Source organism: Lathamus discolor, chromosome 5, assembly GCF_037157495.1.
Source record: "Lathamus discolor isolate bLatDis1 chromosome 5, bLatDis1.hap1, whole genome shotgun sequence".
Classification (NCBI taxonomy): Eukaryota; Metazoa; Chordata; class Aves; order Psittaciformes; family Psittacidae; genus Lathamus; species Lathamus discolor.
The window spans coordinates 32,995,249-33,016,650 of record NC_088888.1 but is presented as its reverse complement, the minus strand read 5'-3'; the positions used below and the strand labels follow the sequence as shown (position 1 = coordinate 33,016,650).

The 21,402-nt window shown below is 38.4% G+C and overlaps 1 protein-coding gene across 4 annotated transcripts in view; it reads right to left on the bottom strand.

Annotated features, from left to right (window-relative positions):
* Window positions 1-21,402, bottom strand: part of SIPA1L2 (signal induced proliferation associated 1 like 2) — a 148,029-nt gene that overhangs the window by 34,986 nt on the left and 91,641 nt on the right. For all 4 annotated transcript variants that reach the window (XM_065680267.1, XM_065680266.1, XM_065680268.1 and 1 more), the window contains 2 exons: window positions 19,985-20,259; window positions 3,526-3,783 (listed from right to left, as the gene is read on the bottom strand). In XM_065680267.1, coding sequence (XP_065536339.1) covers window positions 3,526-3,783; window positions 19,985-20,259 — 533 coding nt within the window. The remainder of the gene's footprint in view (window positions 1-3,525; window positions 3,784-19,984; window positions 20,260-21,402) is intronic.

The window sequence follows — 21,402 nt, the reverse complement described above, 5'->3', positions numbered from 1 at the left end:
TGGGGTTTCAGATTTTAACTGGACCGTGCTTATTTTATGAAATACATTCACTTTTACAAATAAGGTAGATGTGTATGAACATGTAATTATATTCATTTTGTGGATTTACAGTTTTATCTTAGTTTCATAAAACTTAAACAAGCATTTTTAAAGTATATTATTAATTTCATCACTAATAAAACATTTCCAACTGAATATATTAAAATATGTATTAAAAAGGCACAAGAAGAGAAACACTAAGTACCAAATCCTATTTTCCTTACATCCAGCTTTACTTCTGAACAAGTGAAAATAATCAGGAGTCAAAGCAGCCAGAATGGGTTTCTAAAGTTACAAGTGAGAAGCTAACATGATGGACCAGAAATGATTGTTAGTTGCTTTGCATGTATTCAAACTTAGTAATTTAGAAGGGGTAATACCAGTACTTGTTTATTTTGTCAATTCTTTGACATAAAAGAGCAGTAAGGAAACATCTGCATGAATAGTATTATTTTGTACTTAATACTTAACCTTTTGAGTCTCATGTTACCTTGCCGTACTTCACGTCTGTATCAATTTACGACTACAATAAACATCCCCTCAGCAATGTTACATAAATTCCCTGTATTCCTCCCCCCTCCTTTTATTTTTTTAGAGGCTATATGTAGGACTCAATGTATGTACTTAGAGAAGAGGTGAAAAGAGGTAATCTTGGATTTATGCACAACACTTTCCGAGGACAGGGCATTCATTAACCAGCTTTACCTGTTCAGCTTGAAAATTTTAAAGATAGTAGTAAAGATATTAGTTTGTCTAACAGCCAAACACATACACAGTAAGTAGACAGTGTAGTGCCTAATTTTTCAGCATGTCCCTCTCTGATAAGTATTGTCAGGACTAAGTCTGTCTCAAACAAGAGAAATAGTCTATAGGCTAAAGCTGAATTCAGTTGCATTTTTTTTGCTTCTTATGACAGAGTCCTATGAAATTCTTGCATAGCTTAAATGAACCATCATTAAGGAATGGGTAATTTATGAAACTATGTGTTTCCTGCCTCCATAATGATGTTTAGCACATTGTCCTCAAATGTGGGGCATTGTTTCGTACTATCCCAGGCCAAAGAATGTCTACATCCCAAGCCTGTCATTTGCTGGACAAGTGTCTAGCCATTAGCCTGCTAAACAAATTGTGGCTACAAAAGGAGAACCACAGAAATCCAGTCAGTGAATGCCTCTATCAGGTCCTTTGAAGAAGAGTTGCAGCTGCCTACTCTCAGGAATGGATTCCAGGCTCCATGTGAAAGAATGCACTTGCCCACAATTGTGTCACAAGGACTAAAGTACACCAAGACTTCTCGGGGCAAAAAACCCCCAGAAGAGCAAATCTGACTGAAGCTTCACTCTTAGGCACTTGCTACGAGTAGCTGTCACTGAATTAGGCATTTTGTAAAAACTGGAGTAGAGCTCAAGGATATCATTGTATTTCTTGGAGACTAATTAGAGGAAACTCCTGGATCAACACAAAAATATTTGGATTGCCTTCTCAAAGCACTTAACTCTCCTCAGGAGATGTACTAGGAGCACAGGTGTTCTGCTTCCAGTTTTTAATTTCGCTCCAGGGAGTAGGCACCTAACTGTTACATGTCACAGTAGTTTAACTTGCTGCTTAAGTCTTTTACTATATCTAGACCATATTTTTGTTGCTTCTCTTTTTATTTCTAAAAATGACCATTTTATCACTGACTTCGCTGTTAGCTCATTTTCAGATCAGTTGCTATACCTTCCCTTTTTTATCAACCTACTTCTCCCCACCTGCACCCTTCAAATTGTCTAAATTTATTGGGTCTCCGACCCTCTAAAATCAATTCATCGTTTTCCTAGCCTGGGTACACATTTTTATCCTTGCAAGACTACTTACTGAGTACTGATCAACCTTACCTCAATCTCTTTTTTAAGCCAATCTCTCTGCCAAACCATCAACTATGCTTCTTCCCACGTAGAAAGGCCTTCACAATTAGGTACCTTTCTTTTCATGTTTCAAGACCCACATGTTCATAATTTTCCTCTCTTTTTATTATTTATACTCTGTATCACATCTTCCCCAGAGTAGCACTCCTGCATTACACTTGTTTTGTTTAGGCGATACAGGAATTTCTTCATGGCAAGAGATAACCTCTATCTTCGCAGTTTTTTCACATACTCCGCTGAGCATTGCGAGAAATGCAGTTTATGTTTGTGAAGTCTTTTTGAAATGAGTATTATGTTGGAAAGCCAGCCTTATCCCAGTTGTTACTGAGAATTTCAGTAACAAGACATTAGGAAAAACTTAGGTCGTATATTGGTAAATACATGCTTACAGAAATGCACCTCTCCTTTTTTCAGGAGGTGAGAAGAGGGGGTAGAGGAGGAGGAGAATACAAATGATCAAATGGTCATAACTGGGAGTCCGCATTCCCGAGACCATGATATATCTGTACTTTCAAGTATGTACTACTATCACCTGTGTATATTTCAAATAGTGTAAAAAGTCACTAATTCTTTGCTACTGAATAATATAGTGTAATGATAGTGGTATTTTATTAATTCATCCATATTTTTTTAAAGCTACTTAAGATTATCATAGAATCATAGAATAGTTAGGGTTGGAAAGGACCTCAAGATCATCTAGTTCCGACCCCCCTGCCATGGACGCGGACACCTCACACTAAATCATCCCACACAAGGCTTCATCCAAATTACTACTTTAGATTTTCATATCAATTAGATATTTTCAACATGGAGTATTTTTTTCCTTGGAAATTAGAACTACATCACCCTATGGAAAAAGGGCATAAGCAAAAATAATTGCACACAGTAATGGACAGAGAGTTCTGCTCAAGACATACGGTTTTCCTAAATAATCTAAATAATTCAAAGGTCAAATGTATTTACAAATTTTTAGCTTTAAAAATAAATTTTTATCTTATGAAGAATCATCATTTAATTAGAACAGAGCTAACATTTAAGGATACCATCCCATCATCTAAGGAGGTGTTACATATTCAAATCACAAGCTCTGCTTTGTTTAATTAAAAGCAAAGCAAAGCATAAGGACTGGTAATGAGTTACTGAACCCTTTGAAACTATGCCAATAGCTTGGTAAAGAGATTAAAGAATAAATTTTTAAAGGAATTAAGTTAATTTTATTTACACTCATTATTTGTTTAAATAGGCTCCCAAAAGATGGGGGACAAGACATTGTTTAGATCAAAAAGTAACAAGGCAGTTTCCCACTTCATTGATCTGGGTCTAAAGCGAAAGGTCAGATGTCCTCAGCAGTAGGATCCTCAGTACAGTCTACTTCCATCACAAACAACTAAAGTCACTCGTTTCAAGTAGAAAAACTGGGTGCAGTGAATGCTCTTCAATATGACCTCAGAATTAAAATTACTGTGAAAACTCAACAAAATAAGGTTTAAAAATAAGTATACTAAAGTTCCAGAAAGGAAAGATATCTAAAGTAAGGAACATTAGGAAAATGACAGGCATTAAACAGAGAGTATATTACCTTGCACCATCTGGCAGTTTTCTATCAAAGGAAGTGCTGCGAGGAATGGCTGTCTGAGCCTGCTGGAGAAGCTGCTGGCACTGCAGTCTGTCAGATGTTCCTAGGATTGGAGAGGCACGAGAGAGAGGCTGCCCAGCGGGAGTCGGCACCCGATGCCAAGTGGTATTCCTTCTGAAAGGGGTTTTATACTCACATGGGGTGCCTTCACTGTCAAGTTTGTATTCCACCATGGGTATACGACAGAGTTCTGAACAACCCCTGTGGGACAAATAAAAACTCCGATCAGTCTCACTGGAGGGAACAGAAAGAGAAATCTTGCATCCTACAGACAGAAGTATATGCGTATTTTTCTTTCAGGTGCCCAAAGGTGTTCATATATCATTGTACAACCTTTCAAATGCTTCGAAACTGCCATGCCAACTGGGTAGGAAGCATTTCAAAATAAAGGATTTGATGCCATGTGCTCAAAGGTCTTTGAACTCTCTCCTTGCTCTTCAAAAAGGAGAAAATACCAGGTTTTTATAAATCACTCTGCAGTTTAAATTGTATGTAATACAAAATAGTAGAAACAAAGCATTCAGAAGTCAGAAAACAGCAAGTTCTTCTAGAACAGCTTTAGTTTGTTTAAATTTCATAAATACATTTGTCGCTTTGCATCAAATTAAATGTTTCTTAGTGGGATTGAGAACTTTCCTTTAGAATCCCACCCTGTCCTCACCAACTGACAGAGCATATACATTGCGATTCAAATGATTAACTGGCATCTAAATAATTTTCTATTTATTTTCAAAGTATACTTTCTAATGTATCTCTTCCTGAGGGTGTCTATGCCTGGAAAACAAACGGGGAAGTGGAAGTAAGAGACAGCCCATAAACAGTCTAATTTATAACCTCTGCTTCAAGCTTACAGTACAGTTAAATATTAACAGTATTGCCAGAAAGTATAAATTCAGGTAAAAGTAGTGACAGTGTTACCCAAACGATCAGTTTGTCTGTTGGATATTTGTGGCAGACTCAGGCTGGACTTGAATTAAGGGTTACTGTTTCAGAAATTAGTTAATAGAAGCTTCACACCCACACTAAGCCAGCAGTGATTACCACTGCATATATATTCTCACATACTGTCTTCATTATTTTTTGATAGGTAATGCATACTAAATTAGCATCTATAAAGAAGACAACCTGAATAATTCTAATGTGATGCACTACATTTAAGAAATACTGAAAATTTGCTTCTCTGTCTCAACTACAGCTCTGCTCTATCCATTGAGCTGACTCTTGACTGAGATTTGCTTTTGTTGAAAACTCAGCATTCCCCATTTTCAAATAAATTAGAATCATCTAGAGAATGTGTAAGAGAGTGCATATAAAGTGCTTACAGTCTTCATTCTGAAAATGTTTTGGCACAAATGACTTATTACAAATAGGTTAAATAAACTGCGCAGAATCTCATACATCAAATTACTGTGCCCTGAAGTTTCTGAGCAAAACCCCAAACAGAACATTTTCATTGTCAGTGTTCTAGTAAGCAAATTAGAAAAAAAATAAATTACAAAAATGCTAACTATGTTATTCAAAGTTGTTGAAGACCAGACATGTGTGCAACTGCGGCAGTTATACTCCAGGTACTCTATATGCCCAGTCTGATTAAGCCAAATGCTTCAGGCTGATGAATTTTGTGGTACTGAATAGGCAAATTGTTTATCCTGTAGCATTATCTCTCAGTCCCTAATGGCACTCAAACGTACAAAAAAAGTAAAGCAAGAACTATAAACCACACAGGATAAAGCACTGAGAGTGGAGATCAGTAGCCAATGCAGGGTAAAAGCCACTGTGATGAAGACAAGCTGAAGAGGGGTCACTAGAATGCTCCAAAACACAACACAGAATTCCTGTTTTTTCAACATTATTCTTTGATCAGAAATATCAGTATTAAACACACCAGCAAAATTTGACCTGCGTAAACTCTGCTGACAAAGCATAGCTGGATACGCTGGAAGCACCAGAGAATTCCACAATAATGATTTTCTGGTTTTAGCTTCCCTATGGAGGGAACACAGCCGCAACAGTCCCCTCCATCAGACAAGGAAATGAAAATGCCAGTTACTCAGACCACTGCTTCAAACTACCTCAACCCATGTATTTATTTCTAAAATTATTTCACGCTTCTGAAAAGCACAAAACCCATGTTGGGCTCCTAGAATCACCAACATGAGGCAAAGGCTGAGTTAAGCAAATTGCATAGAATTGTACAACTATTTCTACTGTTGAACCATACATAGAATACATTTATCCAATGGAATATTTAACTGCATATATCGCTAGACCATTTCCTTCCTACAGTTTCCTCCCTGTTCACTGCCTGTAACAAATAAGACCAAGATATATGAGACAAAAGCCTTCAGCAATACAACCTTGATTAATTTCCAGAACTGGTCCATGCTACATGAACTCAGAGGGTTCTTAAAGGAAAACCTAACCTAAGATAAAAAGGACATGGAACTGTTGGAACAAGTCCAGAGGAGGGCTACAAGGATGATCAGGGGACTGGAGCACCCCACGTATGAAGACAGCCTGAGGAAGTTGGGGCTGTTCAGCCTGGAGAAGAGAAGGCTGCGTGGAGACCTCATAGCAGCCTTCCGGTATCTGAAGGGGGCCTATAGGGATGTTACGGAGGGACTCTTCATTAGGGGCTGTAGTGACAGGACAAAGGGTAACGGGTTAAAACTTAAACAGGGGAAGTTTAGATTGGATATAAGGAGGAAGATCTTTCCTGTTAGGGTGGTGAGGCACTGGAATGGGTTGCCCAGGGAGGTTGTGAGTGCTCCATTCCTGGCAGTGTTCAAGGCCAGGTTGGACAAAGCCTTGGGTGGCATGGTTTAGTGTGAGGTGTCCCTGCCCATGGCAGGCGGGTTGGAACTAGATGATTTTGAGGTTCTTTCCAACCCTAACTATTCTATAATTCTGTAAGATGGACTATTCAATTAAAGGCTTTCATAAAGCTTTATATACAAACCAAACACAACAAGAATGACAGATGACATAGCAAGGTTTATATTTATTTAGTGCACTTCATAATTTTTCATGTGGCCATGCAGACATAGGCTGTGTTTACTTGACTAGGAAGTTGAACAATTATGTAAGCTCCAATTTCAATCATCCTGCTTGATTTCCTGGTATCATTTCACTCCCCTTCTTCATTCCTACAGACATTATGTGTTAGAAACAAATCACCCCCTCCCCAACTTTTATTATTAAGATATCGATTTCACAGTTTGTCTTGGTAACTGAGAAAGCTATAGTGTGTAATTGTCATTGTATCCACTATCAGATACCTTCAAATACTGTAGTGAGCTGTAAAAATAGCCATGGGTTTTGAAGGCAAAAGGGATGGTTACTACTATTTAGTTTGACTCAGCTTGCTAACTGCATAACTAAAGCATGATATAAAAATAGTGAACAACAATATTTCCCACAAAGAATAAGAACTTAAAATTTCGCAAAATGTTATGTCTGTTTGCATTATGAATATGCATTCCTCTGGCAAATGAAAAAAAATTACTCAGGACACTGCTGCTGTAAAAAAAGGCTTAAAACCAACCCTGTTTCAGATCACTATAAAAATCTAGCAATGTTACTTTAAATTCAAAATGAAGACTCGACATGACTGTTGTAACTGGCCCCCAAAAAACATTCACAGTTAAATGGACATACTTTACATGGCTTCCTTTGGCACATTTAAACCAATCAGTTCAACATTTACATGAAAATTTATGCTTCATTACTTCACAAGCAGTGTCTAAAGAACAAATACTGCAGTATACTGAGATATGCACAGTCATAATTGTAGCTACCTCCTATATCAGAAACAAAGAATCAATTACTTCATGCCTGAAATCCAATATGGATCCCTACCCCCTGCCATGGATCAAACTTCAAGTTATCTTGCATTTAAAAAGTCACAAAATTAAATGCAATTTCCTATTAAACACTTAAACTTGACCATTAACTAAGGTCTATTTACAATACTGTTACTTATTCCACTGGATGAAGAATACACATTGGCGCTGGTATTGAATGATAGCTTTTAACTCACTTTTTAATTCTCATTTTTTAAAAATTCATTTTAAAAGAATATGTAAAGACAAATCTATATTTTATGGTCTGAAAAAGATATTTAAATTTATGTTAAACAAGTACAGGGTATCAAACATCTTTCCCAATTACATCTATTATTACATTTTGAAAAACAGACTCATGTTATTTACCAAGCAAGAGTGACCGAGCATTAACCACACATTAGAACTGATAGCATTTCCTGTCCTTCTCTATAGTTTAGTACATTTTGAAAAACAGACTCATGTTATTTACCAAGCAAGAGTGACCGAGCATTAACCACACATTAGAACTGATAGCATTTCCTGTCCTTCTCTATAGTTTAGTATTAATTAAATCAAACCTTCAACATAAAGCACAGACTAATACCTCTGATTCAAGAGCCATATTATCCTATTAAAAATCTGGATCATAAAACCTACTCTGCAATTACACACAGCATGACTCTATCATACAGCAGGTCATGACTGCATATTAAATTTAAGAGTCCACTATAAAAATCTGCAGCATTCAAACATTACTGCAAGGAGCATTATTGTATGTTCTGAAACAATTATCAAGCAGGCCATTAAACTTTTCAAGCTATTTTAACCAAACCTTTCAATATTAATTAAACACTCCATAAAAAGGTTCTGTAAAAGGCTCTGTGAAGGGTTTACCTTAGGCAAGGATGCTAGTTATGAAAGGTAAACATTCATCTCCACGGAAAAGTTAGATGCTTCCATATACTATGATCAGCAGTTTGCCATGTCAGTTACTACATAAAAGCCACCTTTTCTGTTATATCCTACCACTATCTGCTGCTGGGTATGATTTTGGTATTTGGTCCTAACTATCTACAGATTTCATGCATCATGGATAATTTGTTAGGGTAATAATGAAACTAAAATAAGCTGTTACAATTAAACTTTAGTTCACTGCATCGCAGCTCTGAATAACTAAGGGGGATGTAGGGATAGAAGAGTAATCCAAGATAGAAGAGTAATTCCAAGGCCTCCTTGGAACTCAATCTTGCTAGTCGGGTTAAAGACAATAGAAAGGGCTTCTTCAAATACATAGCAAATAAAACTAACACAAGAGGCAATATAGGCCCACTGCTGAACGAAGTGGGTACCCTGGAGACAGAGGATATGAAGAAGGCAGAGGTGCTGAATGCCTTCTTTGCCTCTGTCTTTACTCCTGCAGACTCTCCCCGAGGGCCCCGGATTTCTATAGCCCCAGAAGGAGTCAGGACAAAGGAGGAGTTTGCTTTGGTAGATGAGGATTGGGTTAGGGATCAGCTATGCAAACTGGACATCTGTAAATCGATGGGTCCGGATGGAATGCACCCACGGGTGCTGAGGGAGCTGGCGGAGGTCATTGCTAGGCCACTTTCCATCATCTTTGGTAAGTCGTGGGAAACGGGCGAGGTGCCTGAGGATTGGCGGATGGCAAAGGTCACACCAATCTATAAGAAGGGCAAGAAGGAGGACCCGGGTAATTATAGACCGGTCAGCCTTACCTCCATCCCTGGAAAGGTGATGGAACAACTTATTCTTGACTCCATCACTAGGCATATCAAGGATGAGGGGGTCATTAAGAACAGCCAACATGGTTTTATGAGGGGGAAGTCATGTATGACCAACCTTATAGCCTTCTATGAGGAAGTGACTAGGTGGAGGGATGATGGTAGAGCGGTAGATGTAGTTTTTCTTGATCTCAGTAAGGCATTTGATACTGTCTCCCACAGCATCCTCATAGATAAGCTAAGGAAGTGTGGGCTTGACGATCAAGTAGTGAGGTGGATCGAGAACTGGTTGAAAGGAAGAAGGCAGAGAGTTGTGGTCAATGGCGCAGAATCTAGCTGGAGGTCTGTGACTAGTGGAGTTCCTCAGGGGTCGGTGCTGGGACCGGTGCTGTTTAATATTTTCATCAATGACCTGGATGAGGGAACTGAGTGCACCCTCAGCAAGTTTGCTGATGACACAAAACTGGGAGGAGTGGCTGACACACCAGAGGACTGTGCTGCCATTCAGCGAGACCTGGACAGGCTGGAGAGTTGGGCGGAGAGAAACTTGATGAAATTTAACAAGGGCAAGTGTAGAGTCTTGCATCTGGGGAAGAACAACCCCATGTACCAGTACAGGTTGGGGGTTGACCTGCTGGAAAGTAGTGAACGAGAAAGGGACCTGGGGGTCCTGGTGGATAGGAGGATGACCATGAGCCAGCAATGTGCTCTTGTGGCCAAGAAGGCAAATGGCATCTTAGGGTGCATTAGAAAGGGAGTGGTCAGTAGGTCAAGAGAGGTTCTCCTCCCCCTCTACTCAGCCTTGGTGAGGCCGCATCTGGAATATTGTGTCCAGTTCTGGGCCCCTCTGTTCAAGAAGGACAGGGAATTGCTTGAAGGAGTCCAGCGCAGAGCCACAAAGATGATTAAGGGAGTGGAGCATCTCCCTTATGAGGAGAGGCTGAGGGAGCTGGGTCTCTTTAGCTTGGAGAAGAGGAGACTGAGGGGTGACCTCATCAATGTTTACAAATATGTAAAGGGTAGGTGTCAGGATGATGGAGCTAGGCTTTTTTCAGTGATATCCAGTGATAGGACAAGGGGCAATGGGTGTAAACTGGAGCATAGGAAGTTCCACATTAACATCAGGAAGAACTTCTTTACTGTAAGAGTGACAGAGCACTGGAACAGGTTGCCCAGGGGGGTTGTGGAGTCTCCTACACTGGAGATATTCAAGGCCCGCCTGGACAAGTTCCTGTGTGATGTACTGTAGGTTACCCTGCTCTTGCAGGGGGGTTGGACTAGATGATCTTTTTAGGTCCCTTCCAACCCTTGGGATTCTGTGATTCTGTGATCATTGGTGTACACCAGTTGAATTACACTGATAAATAATCTCTTACTATCAACATTTCAATTTAAAACATTTATTCCTGCACAATAAGGAGTCTTTATCTAACAGTACAATAAGGAATTGCATTTTTCTAAACTCAAACTTTGCATTTGAAAGTAATCACTTATATTACAGTGCTTGTTTGTTCTTACCCTACAGCAGTTCCCACAAAGTGTCACAATGAGACTGAGGACTCATCATGCAATCTATTAAATGCACATAATAAAACATAGATTAGTAATCACATAATTACAGGGAACTTAAAGTAAGAATTTAGTAGCTTGGTTTTGCTTAGACTCACTGAGTAGTTAAGTATGACATACATATATTTTCCCTTCTTTGACACTCTGATGTGTTTCTTGAAGGTAACCCCTTGACTCTACTGAATCCCTATATTAACTTCAGTCCAAGACATTGGATAAAATTCAAGTGGTCTAAGAAAACTTTGCTAAAAAAGACAAAAATTCCGAGTTCTAGGAAACCTATTGGCAGTAGTCATACTGCATCAAAAGATGTCATTTGAAAAACGGTTTATCAGTTTTACTCTACAATAATTTCATAGCACAACAGAGCTATGTAGTTGCTTATGGCAACCTCAGATAAGGCTGTTGCCCACTATCACTCCTGGTTAAGGTAAGTGAGAACTCCAACAGTCCCTTCATAGAGCTGATGAGTTGAAGCTGACAATCCTTCTGTTATGAAGATAGACTCATTGTCCTTCTGGTCTTTGTTACTATCCAGTTTTAAACAGAATCTTTGTACTGGTGAGCTGACAAACAATTTAGAGGCCTCCTAAGAGCTTCTACACCTTCACTGTTGTACAAAAAAAAAGACTAGAGAAATACAGACAGGATGCTGGATGAAAACAGCTAGTCAGGAAATAAGAGAGGAAAAAAAACCCACAAACCAATGAAGGTGCTCAGCTTACTTGTATGATCAGTATGGCAAGAGCAGAGCAAGTCACATTTCCAAATCCCAGAGGAGAGAACAGCTACATCAAAAGACAATAGTTGTGGGGAACATAGGCCTGAGAAGCTATTGGCAAGAAAGAAGAATTACTGGGAAAAAGATAAATAGGAAAGATCTTCGTGACATTGAAGAGCCTTCAAAATTCACCATAAAATTTTAAGAACTGTAAAACCAATGACAGGGATGTAAAAGTTAAATCATTCTCCAACTTAAGAAATGGAAATGAAGAATAACAGAGAGGACAACTGGAGCAGGGGGAACAGTACCAAATGGAGATCTAAGTCTTTGAGCTCTGAAAGTTCCGAATTTGTAACGAATCCTGATTTTGAAGTTTTCTTTAAGACACTGAAGAGAGAATTAAGAATAAGACCACACATGAGGAAATACAGGAAAACACAAATGTTTCCTCCCAAAGACACCCAAGTAAAATGTTTCCCAGGTTACGCAGTGTCTACCCCTGGAGTTTTTTAATCCCTGACTGGATAAAGCCCTGAATATAACCTGGTTTGGCCTCATATCTGAATCCATTTTGAGCAAGAGGTTGAACCAGATAATCCCCTTTCCAATCTGAACATGATACCATGAACCCCAAAAGTTCTCAGTGAGGTGAAGATCAAATCACTTGCAATTTCTGCAGAGATGGTGCACATTCCAAGGCCAACATAACTGAAATGGATCCAAGAAAGGTTTTATATAAGAGTAGGTATATATACCCCAAGATATTTACAATGAAAAACTGCTGACTCAGAATTGAGCAGGGAATATGTTAAGCTTCAAAATGGCCAAAACACGTGCTTTTCTTGATTTTTTTTCAATCATGTTAAATAATTGTCTCCATAGAGACAACTGGAGCTTTGCCTGGCATTTTTGCTATTTTCCGCTTGACTGTGACAACTATACACATAATAAACTTTAGCAATTATAAATAACTCCTGCTATCAGTTCATTCATAATTAAATGTATGAAAAACTCAAAGACTACTTACTTGGGTGAGATATGCGATAAGCATCAGAGAATTATTTTCAACTTTGTATCTTTTTAGCTTATAGCTCTGTTAGACTATTTCTGGATGGAGATCATATGTCACATACATTGCCTAGGTTTTCCTTTGTTTCAATGCAAATCAAAATAGAAAAGATGCTCATGCAACAAAATTTCAGCTTTCCAAGGATCACAGTAACACTGCATAGCAACATGTAGTAACACTATAGTAACACGGCACTTACGAAAGTCTGACTCTCTTAAATACAATGAATTCAAGGAAGACATTAAAATGCAAACTATATCTACAAGCAAAGTCCAAGTTTATACATCCTTTTCTTTGAATACTATATTGGGAAGAATAAAGCTCAAAAGAATTTATAAAAAGAGCAAGAAACCATTTTTATTTTTTTTTTAAAACAACAAACATGCCTTTTCCTCAGAAGAAAACCGTCATGTTTTGGTTATTTAATGAAAAGACAAAGCACACAGTTCATAACATACTAAAGATGGGAAAGAGGGCAGCCCATACATTATGCCTAAGAACTGCTGTTTGCTGGTGCTGCCACCCTTTCAAGGGCAGGAAGATTGGCAAAGACTTCATGGTGAGAGGGAGAGGCAAAAAGTCTTACTGTGACACTGACCTTCTCAAGACTTGCACTTATAACAGCCTAATTGGAAATCTCTGCTTCTAACCAGAGCTCTGACAGAGTTCATTTTTACCAAGGATCACCATCAGGCTAAATCATACTGCATGTCTCCTTCCCTGAAGTAATGATGTTATAAGTAGTACAGTAATTCTGACAATAAAGTTAAGCATTTTCTACCATTTTGGTTTTTGTTGGATACAGAGGATTATCTTTTCCAAGTGATATGGCTTCCAATTAATATAATTGTATTTTCTTAGTGCTAGTTCTTTTGATTATATGTGTCTATCAGGGATCGGTGTTGGGACCAGTCTTGTTCAACATCTGTGTCGGTGACATGGACAGGGGGATTGAGTGCACCCTCAGCAAGTTTGCCAATGACACTAAGCTGTGTGGTTCGGTTGATACACTGGAGGGAAGGGATGCCAAACAAAGGTACCCTGACACGCTTGTAAGGTGGGCTGGTGTCAACCTTATGAAGTTTAACCATGCCAAGTGCAAGGTCCTGTACCTGGGTCAGAGCAATCCCAGGCACAGCTACAGGTTGGGGAGAGAAGAGATTTAGAGCAGCCCTGGGGAGAAGGACTTGAAGGTGTTGCCTGGTGAGAAGATGAACATGAGCCAGCTTCAGTGTGCGCCCGCAGCCCAGAAAGCCAACCGCATCCTGGGCTGCATCAAAAGGAGCGTGACCAGCAGGTCGAAGGAGGTGATCCTGCCCCTCTACTCTGCTCTTGTGAGACCTCACCTGGAGTATTGTGTGCAGTTCTGGTGTCCTCAACATAAAAAGGACATGGAACTGCTGGAACAAGTCCAGAGGAGGGCCACGAGGATGATCAGGGGACTGGAGCACCTCCCGTATGAAGATAGGCTGAGAAAGTTGGGGCTGTTCAGCCTGGAGAAGAGAAGGCTGCGTGGAGACCTCACAGCAGCCTTCCAGTATCTGCAGGGGGTCTATAGGGATGCTGGGGATGGCCTATTCTTTACGGACTGTAGTGACAGGACAAGGGGTAATGGGTTAAAACTTAAACAGGGGAAGTTTAGATTGGATATAAGGAAGAAGTTCTTTACTGTAAGGGTGGTGAGGTACTGGAATGGGTTGCCCAGGGAGGTTATGAATGCTCCATCCCTGGCGGTGTTCTAGGCCAGGTTGGACAGAGCCTTGGGTGGCGTGGTTTAGTGGAAGGTGTCCCTGCCCATAGCAGGGGGGTTGGAACTTGATGATTTTAAGGTCCTTTCCAACCCTAACTTTTCTATGATTCTATATCTAAAAAACATCATAAGTTTTCAGATATTTGTAGCCTTCTTAGTTACTAGCAGGGGTGGTAATTAAAAACTTTGGCACATCCAAATTCTACTTAACAACAAAAAGTTCAGTTTCAGGTTTTTCTGCTTTAACCCGCCTCGAGTGTTGTTAGTCTGAGCAGCATCCTGCCAGCAGTTCTAGACCTGACTTCTTTCTAGCTCTGACAGCTTAATTAAAAAAAAAAAATAATAAAATTAATAATCTGAAGGGCCCTATGAACTATCCCACTAGCTTGTGGCAAACACTCTGGGGAGAAGATCTGAACCCCTCCACAAAATAAACCTTTCCACTTCCTACAAAAAATTTTCCAAGCGCTCTGTACTCTGCTGGTTATCTGTTACTTTAAAAAAAGCCCTACAAACACACCTGTCTAATAAGATCACAATCATTTAAGAGGAACAAGCATCAGGACTGGAAAATACAGAAAGTCGTTATCCCCATTTTATTTGTAAGACAGAGTTTGCAAAGTTTAAGAGAATAAAACAACTTCAAAAGACATGCGGTAGTACTTGGTAACAGCCCACAGGCGGTTTCAGTCACAGTTGCTAAAATATCTCTATTTTCCAAATTGCCTACAACAGCAGTAAAAAGTTATGTTACTTGTTCAGACCAACAGGTAGAAACTACTGCTGCTACATATCTTGAGCTTCTTGTTTCTCACCCATCCCTGGAAATGTTGCCTAAAGTTTTGTTTGCTTGCTTAACTTTCTAAGAACTGTTTCTTAAAAGGTTTCTCTTTATATCTAATGGTAGTTGAACTACAACAGAAATGTAAGTTTCAATGTAGTAAGACTGTAGCAGAATCGACTGCTTAAAATGGACTTAGAAGTACCTGAATTCCTCGACTGGATTTGATTAAGGATATAGTGCACTTAAGCATTACTTTGACACCACCAGTGGCAAATCAGAATGAGTACTATTACACTCCTGTTAAAATGTGTATAATTCTAGCTGCTGCACTGTGGTACTAAGTAATACAATAACAGAAGAACAAATCAACGGTCCTGAAGGGAAAGATATAGCATAGAAACAAATATGACACAAGGATACTGATTTGGATCTGAATACAATGACCAGCATGTGTTTTCTAATACTGCCTTGTAATTTGAATAATTTATGTTTTAAATAGCAATTTCTTCTTTCTATCTAAATATCAGTCTGGTGCCATGCAAATAATTATGATTTCTCAATTTGTGCATGATTATTTAATTGCTGGAGCAAACTGAAAACAGCAGGAGCTTTGTCTCTGGTTCATTAATTTTACAGGGTAGTAAATGAAAGACCTTATTCCATGATTGGTTTTGCATATACTGCTATCAAGACTATAGGTAGAAGGATCCACATTAAGTAATGGAATGCATTTCTTGAGGAAAATTTTCCCCAGTAATTTCCTAATCACTCTAACACTCCCTTGTAAGCAGCTTCAACATTCAAATAATTTATTTTCATGATGAAATAAATTAACACAAGACAGTTCACACACACACACACAAAAGGTCATTGTTAATAGTTCATTGCTAATATTCTCAGTGTATGCATGTTTATAACTTTTGGTTTTCTTTTAAAATACAAAAGGCTGATAGACTGAGGATGGTTTGTGGCTGAGCTGACAGAGAAAAAAAACACGTTAAGAACGTGATTAAAGGTCTCCACTTCAGCAGATATTTTTCCAAGGGAGTGGGACTACTTTGGAAACACCCTTGCACACTTGAAACTCATTTTCATCTGAAGAGTATAATCCCCAAGACACTCCATAGCACTCATGTCCAATATGTGTAAACTCACTTCTGAATTTGATCCCAGCAAGGAACCAGTGCTAATAAGCAACCTAAAAAAAAAGTCCTCGTTGCTTTGTATTCCTAAAATCTAGCAGACAGAGCTAAGCAGAACTCTTTGAAGCAGTGGAAATCTGCTCAGTATCTCAGTACATATAAGATGGGCATTAATAAAATGATACATAGGTATTTTTTAAGAAGTGGTAAATGCTCCATCCCTGGCAGTGTTCAAGGCCAGGTTGGACAGGGCCCTGGGCAACATGGTCTAGTGTGAGGTGTCCCTGCCCATTGCCGGGGGGGGGTTGGAACTTGATGATCTTTCCATCCAAGGGACTAGAAGTTCTTTCCAACCCTAATCATTCTACAATTCCATGAATGTTTTGGGTTTGTTGTTCTTTTCCTTTTTTTTTTTTTTTTTTGCTAAAATTATATTTATATTCTTGTAAATGTATGTCGATTTTTGATGTAACTGATTCTTGTAGAAACAAAGATGAATGTATTTTCATATCTATTCACTGTGCAAAAACTTTGTGGCTCAACTTGAAACCCCCGATTATGTCACTCAAAGTAAAAACTTTTTATAAACTACCAATATCTCCCATGAGAAATATGGCTGAAATACAGAGGAAGAAAAACCACCTCAACTGTCAGAAGATCATAAGCTCTGTAGGACGAGTCAAACTTTCAAGGTAATTATTTCAACATCCAAACCTACTGTTCTACAAATGCCATAGACTGAAGTATCATTTATTAGAAGAAAATTTGTAAAACCAGCTGTGAATGGAAGCAATAATTACTGCAGCATACATTCAAAGCTTTCTCCTGCTTTTGAACCATCTTTCATCTATACATGTTCAGTGTGTAGATCAAGGATTGACAGATACCCAGCTTTGAAGGGAATATCTATATGTTTTGAGTGTTATTTGATAATTATTAGAGCTACTTGACAGTAAAAAAATTCTCTCCTGATGAGCTGGCACACCTATTTTAACTGTTTCTCACAGATACATGTTGGAAATCACCCAGAGAATTCAGTCTATCCTATATAGCCATGTATGGGTTTTTCAAGGACAGTGGCATTTCCTGTCAAATGAAGGTGAAATGGGTTATAGCTCTCCAGATACTCCTGTTTTACATCCAAAACTACTGCCTGTAATTTCCTGGGTAAATCTGACACCACAGTACAAGAGAGACATGAACATACTCGAGTAAGTCCAGCAAAGGGCTACAAAGATGATTAAGGGATCAGAGCATCTGAAACACCAGGAGAGGCTGAGAGCGCTGGAACTGTTCAGCCTGTGAAAGAAAAGCTCAGGAGGGATCTTATCAATCTCTATAAATACCCAGTGGGGTGATGGGGAGAAAAGACGACAGGGTAAGACTTTTCAGAGTTGTATTCAGTGAAGGCATGGGAGGTAATCTGTGCACGGTGAAATACATGAAATTCCACTTAAGTGTAAGCACAAATGTTTGTCATTGTAAGGATGATTGAACACTGGAACCAAAGTTGTGGAGTCTCCATCCTTAGATATATCCAAAACCCACTGAAGATGTCGTTGAGAAATCTGCTATAGCTGACCTTCCTTTGAGCAGTGGGGCTGGAACTCAACAATTTTCAGAGGTCCCTTTCAGTCCCAACTATTCTATTTCTACAATTCTGCAAGATAAGACACTGCAGATGGCTAAGACAAACAACTGAGTAGGAGACAGGGAGATGGATTTGCACAAGTTTTAGCTGGCAAATAGCTGTGATAGATTTATCTCCTTTCTCCAAGCCTTTGGTAATTTATGTCTTTCTGCCTTCTCCTCATTCCCCCACTCATTAATAAACTTTACAAACAATGTCATAGGTTGTGTTTCTCAACTGAAACTCTAAGACTCGTCGCATGATATCCATATTGCTTTCTGTCTGCTTTGTTTAGATTACAAGCATTAAGAAAAGGCAATCTCAAAACTCTCTGGATATCAGATCACTTTTAGGTTGGGCAATCAAAATCACTAATATATTTTGTGAACACGAAGAGGGAAATTAGGAGCTTTCTGTTTCAGTGTGAAGTTGATATTTGTGAGAAAGAGGCATTAATGAAGATTTCTGTTTCACGCTAGAGATGAGACTGAAAACTTACACATAAATGCTCTGGTGTTTCTCCTATTTTAGAAGAGAAATAGCCTAAAAAAAGCCACCCCAAAACATCTCCCATAGTCAATTAGTCACATAGATTTAAAAATGAAAAACAAAACCAAAACAAACAAAAGCAGCTTTTGCAGATTTTTCCCAGTTTGATGGCACTCAGTTAGAACTCTTCCTACACATAGTCTGAGTGCCATGTATCATGCTGATTCAGGATTTCAATATTTTACTTCCAAAACTGCATCAAAGAAGATACAAACAATTCATACAGTACGTATTTTTTCATCAGGGCCTATAAAATACACATTTTTACCTTCAGTACAATAGGATCTGCTCATTAGGCTCATATTCTGTAAACAGCTTGGAAATGTATACCAAACAAGTCAGTGAAAATTCATACCCAGAAGCAGATGGTGAGAATAGCAAAGCTAAGCAAAGTGAGGCTTAATTGCAAATTCTATCCAACTAAGCAAACCGGTGGTATTCTACATCCACAGGCATTTTCTTCAGAAAAGAACCCAACACATCACACACAGGTTGAGGCAGGGGAGAGCATTTCTGTGTCATTCATCAGGCCAATGACTACTTGGAGAATTGCCACCAATTAAACAGTATTCGTGTACAGTTGGCAGCAACTTCATAGTACTGCATGCTACGTAAAATTTTATGGCTTGTTTTCTTGCCAAAAGCAACACATCTAATATTTTTTCTGTTAAATTAAAAATCAACAAGAGATTTAAAGTTGGCCTTCTACAAGAAGACAAGTAATTCAATTACTTTGGTACAATTCTCATTTAGAATGAGACAAATTAACAGTGCCTAGAGAAGGTATATGAGAAATACAGCCACAATAACAGAAAGTTTTAATTTTTCCCTACTTCTTCTTTACCTCATAATATTAAAAAATGAGAGAAAAGCAAAAATCTTTGTCACAAAAGAAGGAACACCAACGAAAGGAAATTGCATTTCAACCCTGAAAACATGTGGCACATTCACTATAATAATCTTTATTACAGTCTTTTCCTGAGCGTGTGAGCATTTATTTCATATTAAACAAGATTTCTTTGCTTTAACTGATGATTTCATTGTTTTAATTCATTATTTAATATGACTAAATTAGATACCAGCAGAAAGTGAGGAAGACTCTAAAACTTGGTACCATACCTGTCCAGAACCCAATATTTCACTACTTTTGTTAAAATTTAAAGATGTTAATGTAAGAAAAAATAAACCACATCTTTTTCAATAGTCAGGAGTCAGAGAAATGTCAAAGACAGACAAGGTACAGTTTTCAGAGAAGGATTTTCAATTTTCAAATTTAGTATTAAAATATAAAATTGTCCTGTGGAAGAAAAGAAGTCACATCATCTTTCATAACAGCTCAGTCATGATGCACTAAAGTTTACTTCTTACTCTTTCAGAGGCATATAAATGTAAATTTTCCATTAAATTTCTTATAGGATCCATTTTATCTTCTATTGAAAGCCAAGAGTGGTTTTGGGAAAAAGATTGCTTTAAAAGCCTCAATAATATTATCACTGAATGTGAGAGATAATATCCGCTTCCTGAGGGCCCCCAATAAAAGAGCCATCGTTTAAGTAATACCAGAGAAAAAAAAACCCCAAACAGATACAAATGTCATATTGAGAACTGTTGCTCATTACCTTCTAGGTGCTCCATCCTCATGTGGTTGAATAATCACCACTTTTACTGTCACCGATGTACGTAAAAGGTCAATCATTTGTTCATGAGTCAAAGTTGCCACAGCCACTTTACAGATCTCAACCAGGCGGCTCCCTTGCCGTAGGCCTGCCTTCCATGCAAAACCAAAGGGCTCCACATCTGCCACTATCCCTTCAAAGTTCACATGGAATCCAAGTTGGCCCAACCCATTCCTCCGAAGGGTCATTTCTGTGGTTTCACATCCTCTGGTCACTATCTAAAGAAGTATCAGATCGTTACAATAGTGTTAGGACATTCACCTCTTCAGGGACACAAACAGATCTGTTTTCAAACATAATAAAGGTGTGAATTGCAAAGACAGAGATATCTTTAATATACTAATACTGATTATTTAAACATTTGTGGTTGAATTAAGGTTTCTATATAAAACAAAATGAAAAAAAAAATTTCACAATGCCAAAATTCTTACATCCCCAGAGCAAGCAGCGGGCCCTTGTCAAGTTCCTTTCCCCTTGCCCAACATTCACACAATACCATTTCCATCTCATTGAAAACTTAACAGCTGCTTTAGTTTCAAAACACAAAATAAGCAAAATACTGTCCTGTTAGTTACTTCATTCTAGTTGGTGACTGACTATAAGAGTGCAGACATTTTTAGTTCAGTATTAAGACACTTTTAAACTTGAGATATAACATGAGCCAAATTGAGTGAAATGCTTTAGCTTTTGCAGCTTTTCTTCCTCAAGAACACAGCAATGAAAATAATTTTGATTTATTTTGCCTTGTAGTCAGATTCCTAGCTACCGCCATCTCCAGATGCAGATATTACTAAAAATGGGGTAAGAGTTTCCATGTCACTGGGAAATTCGGAAATTAAGAAATTATTTTCTTCATATTCAATGAAAAGTAAATCTGTCATATGGAATAGCCAACATCCTCCAAATTCAGGCTTTGCTAAGCAGGCTTATTTCTACATACTACATAATAAGTCCTCAACAGTTTTGCCTAGTAAAACATAACCATACAATAGCACATATGCTGGGATACTGCACCAGACTAAGACTAAATTCTAGTCCAAGCTTAAATGGTAAGCTTGAGAGTTACCCTAGCATTCCCTTCTGTCAGTGTCACCAAATCAGTATGTATTTTAGCCATGTCAGTACAATTTAGAACAAAATTTTTACCACTGTGAAATATTATAAAAAAATCATTGCTCATAATGCGTATCATTCAAAGATATCACACTGCTCTATAACACTAGAGGGCAAATATTGGACCTTTAAAGATACGCACATTACTCAACTTAGGCATCTGATTTAAGGTGCCTGTTAGGAGGCTACTGTCCTGTATAATCCATTGTGCAAGACAGGTCTTTGCAAAAGTTGTTTTATAACTTGAG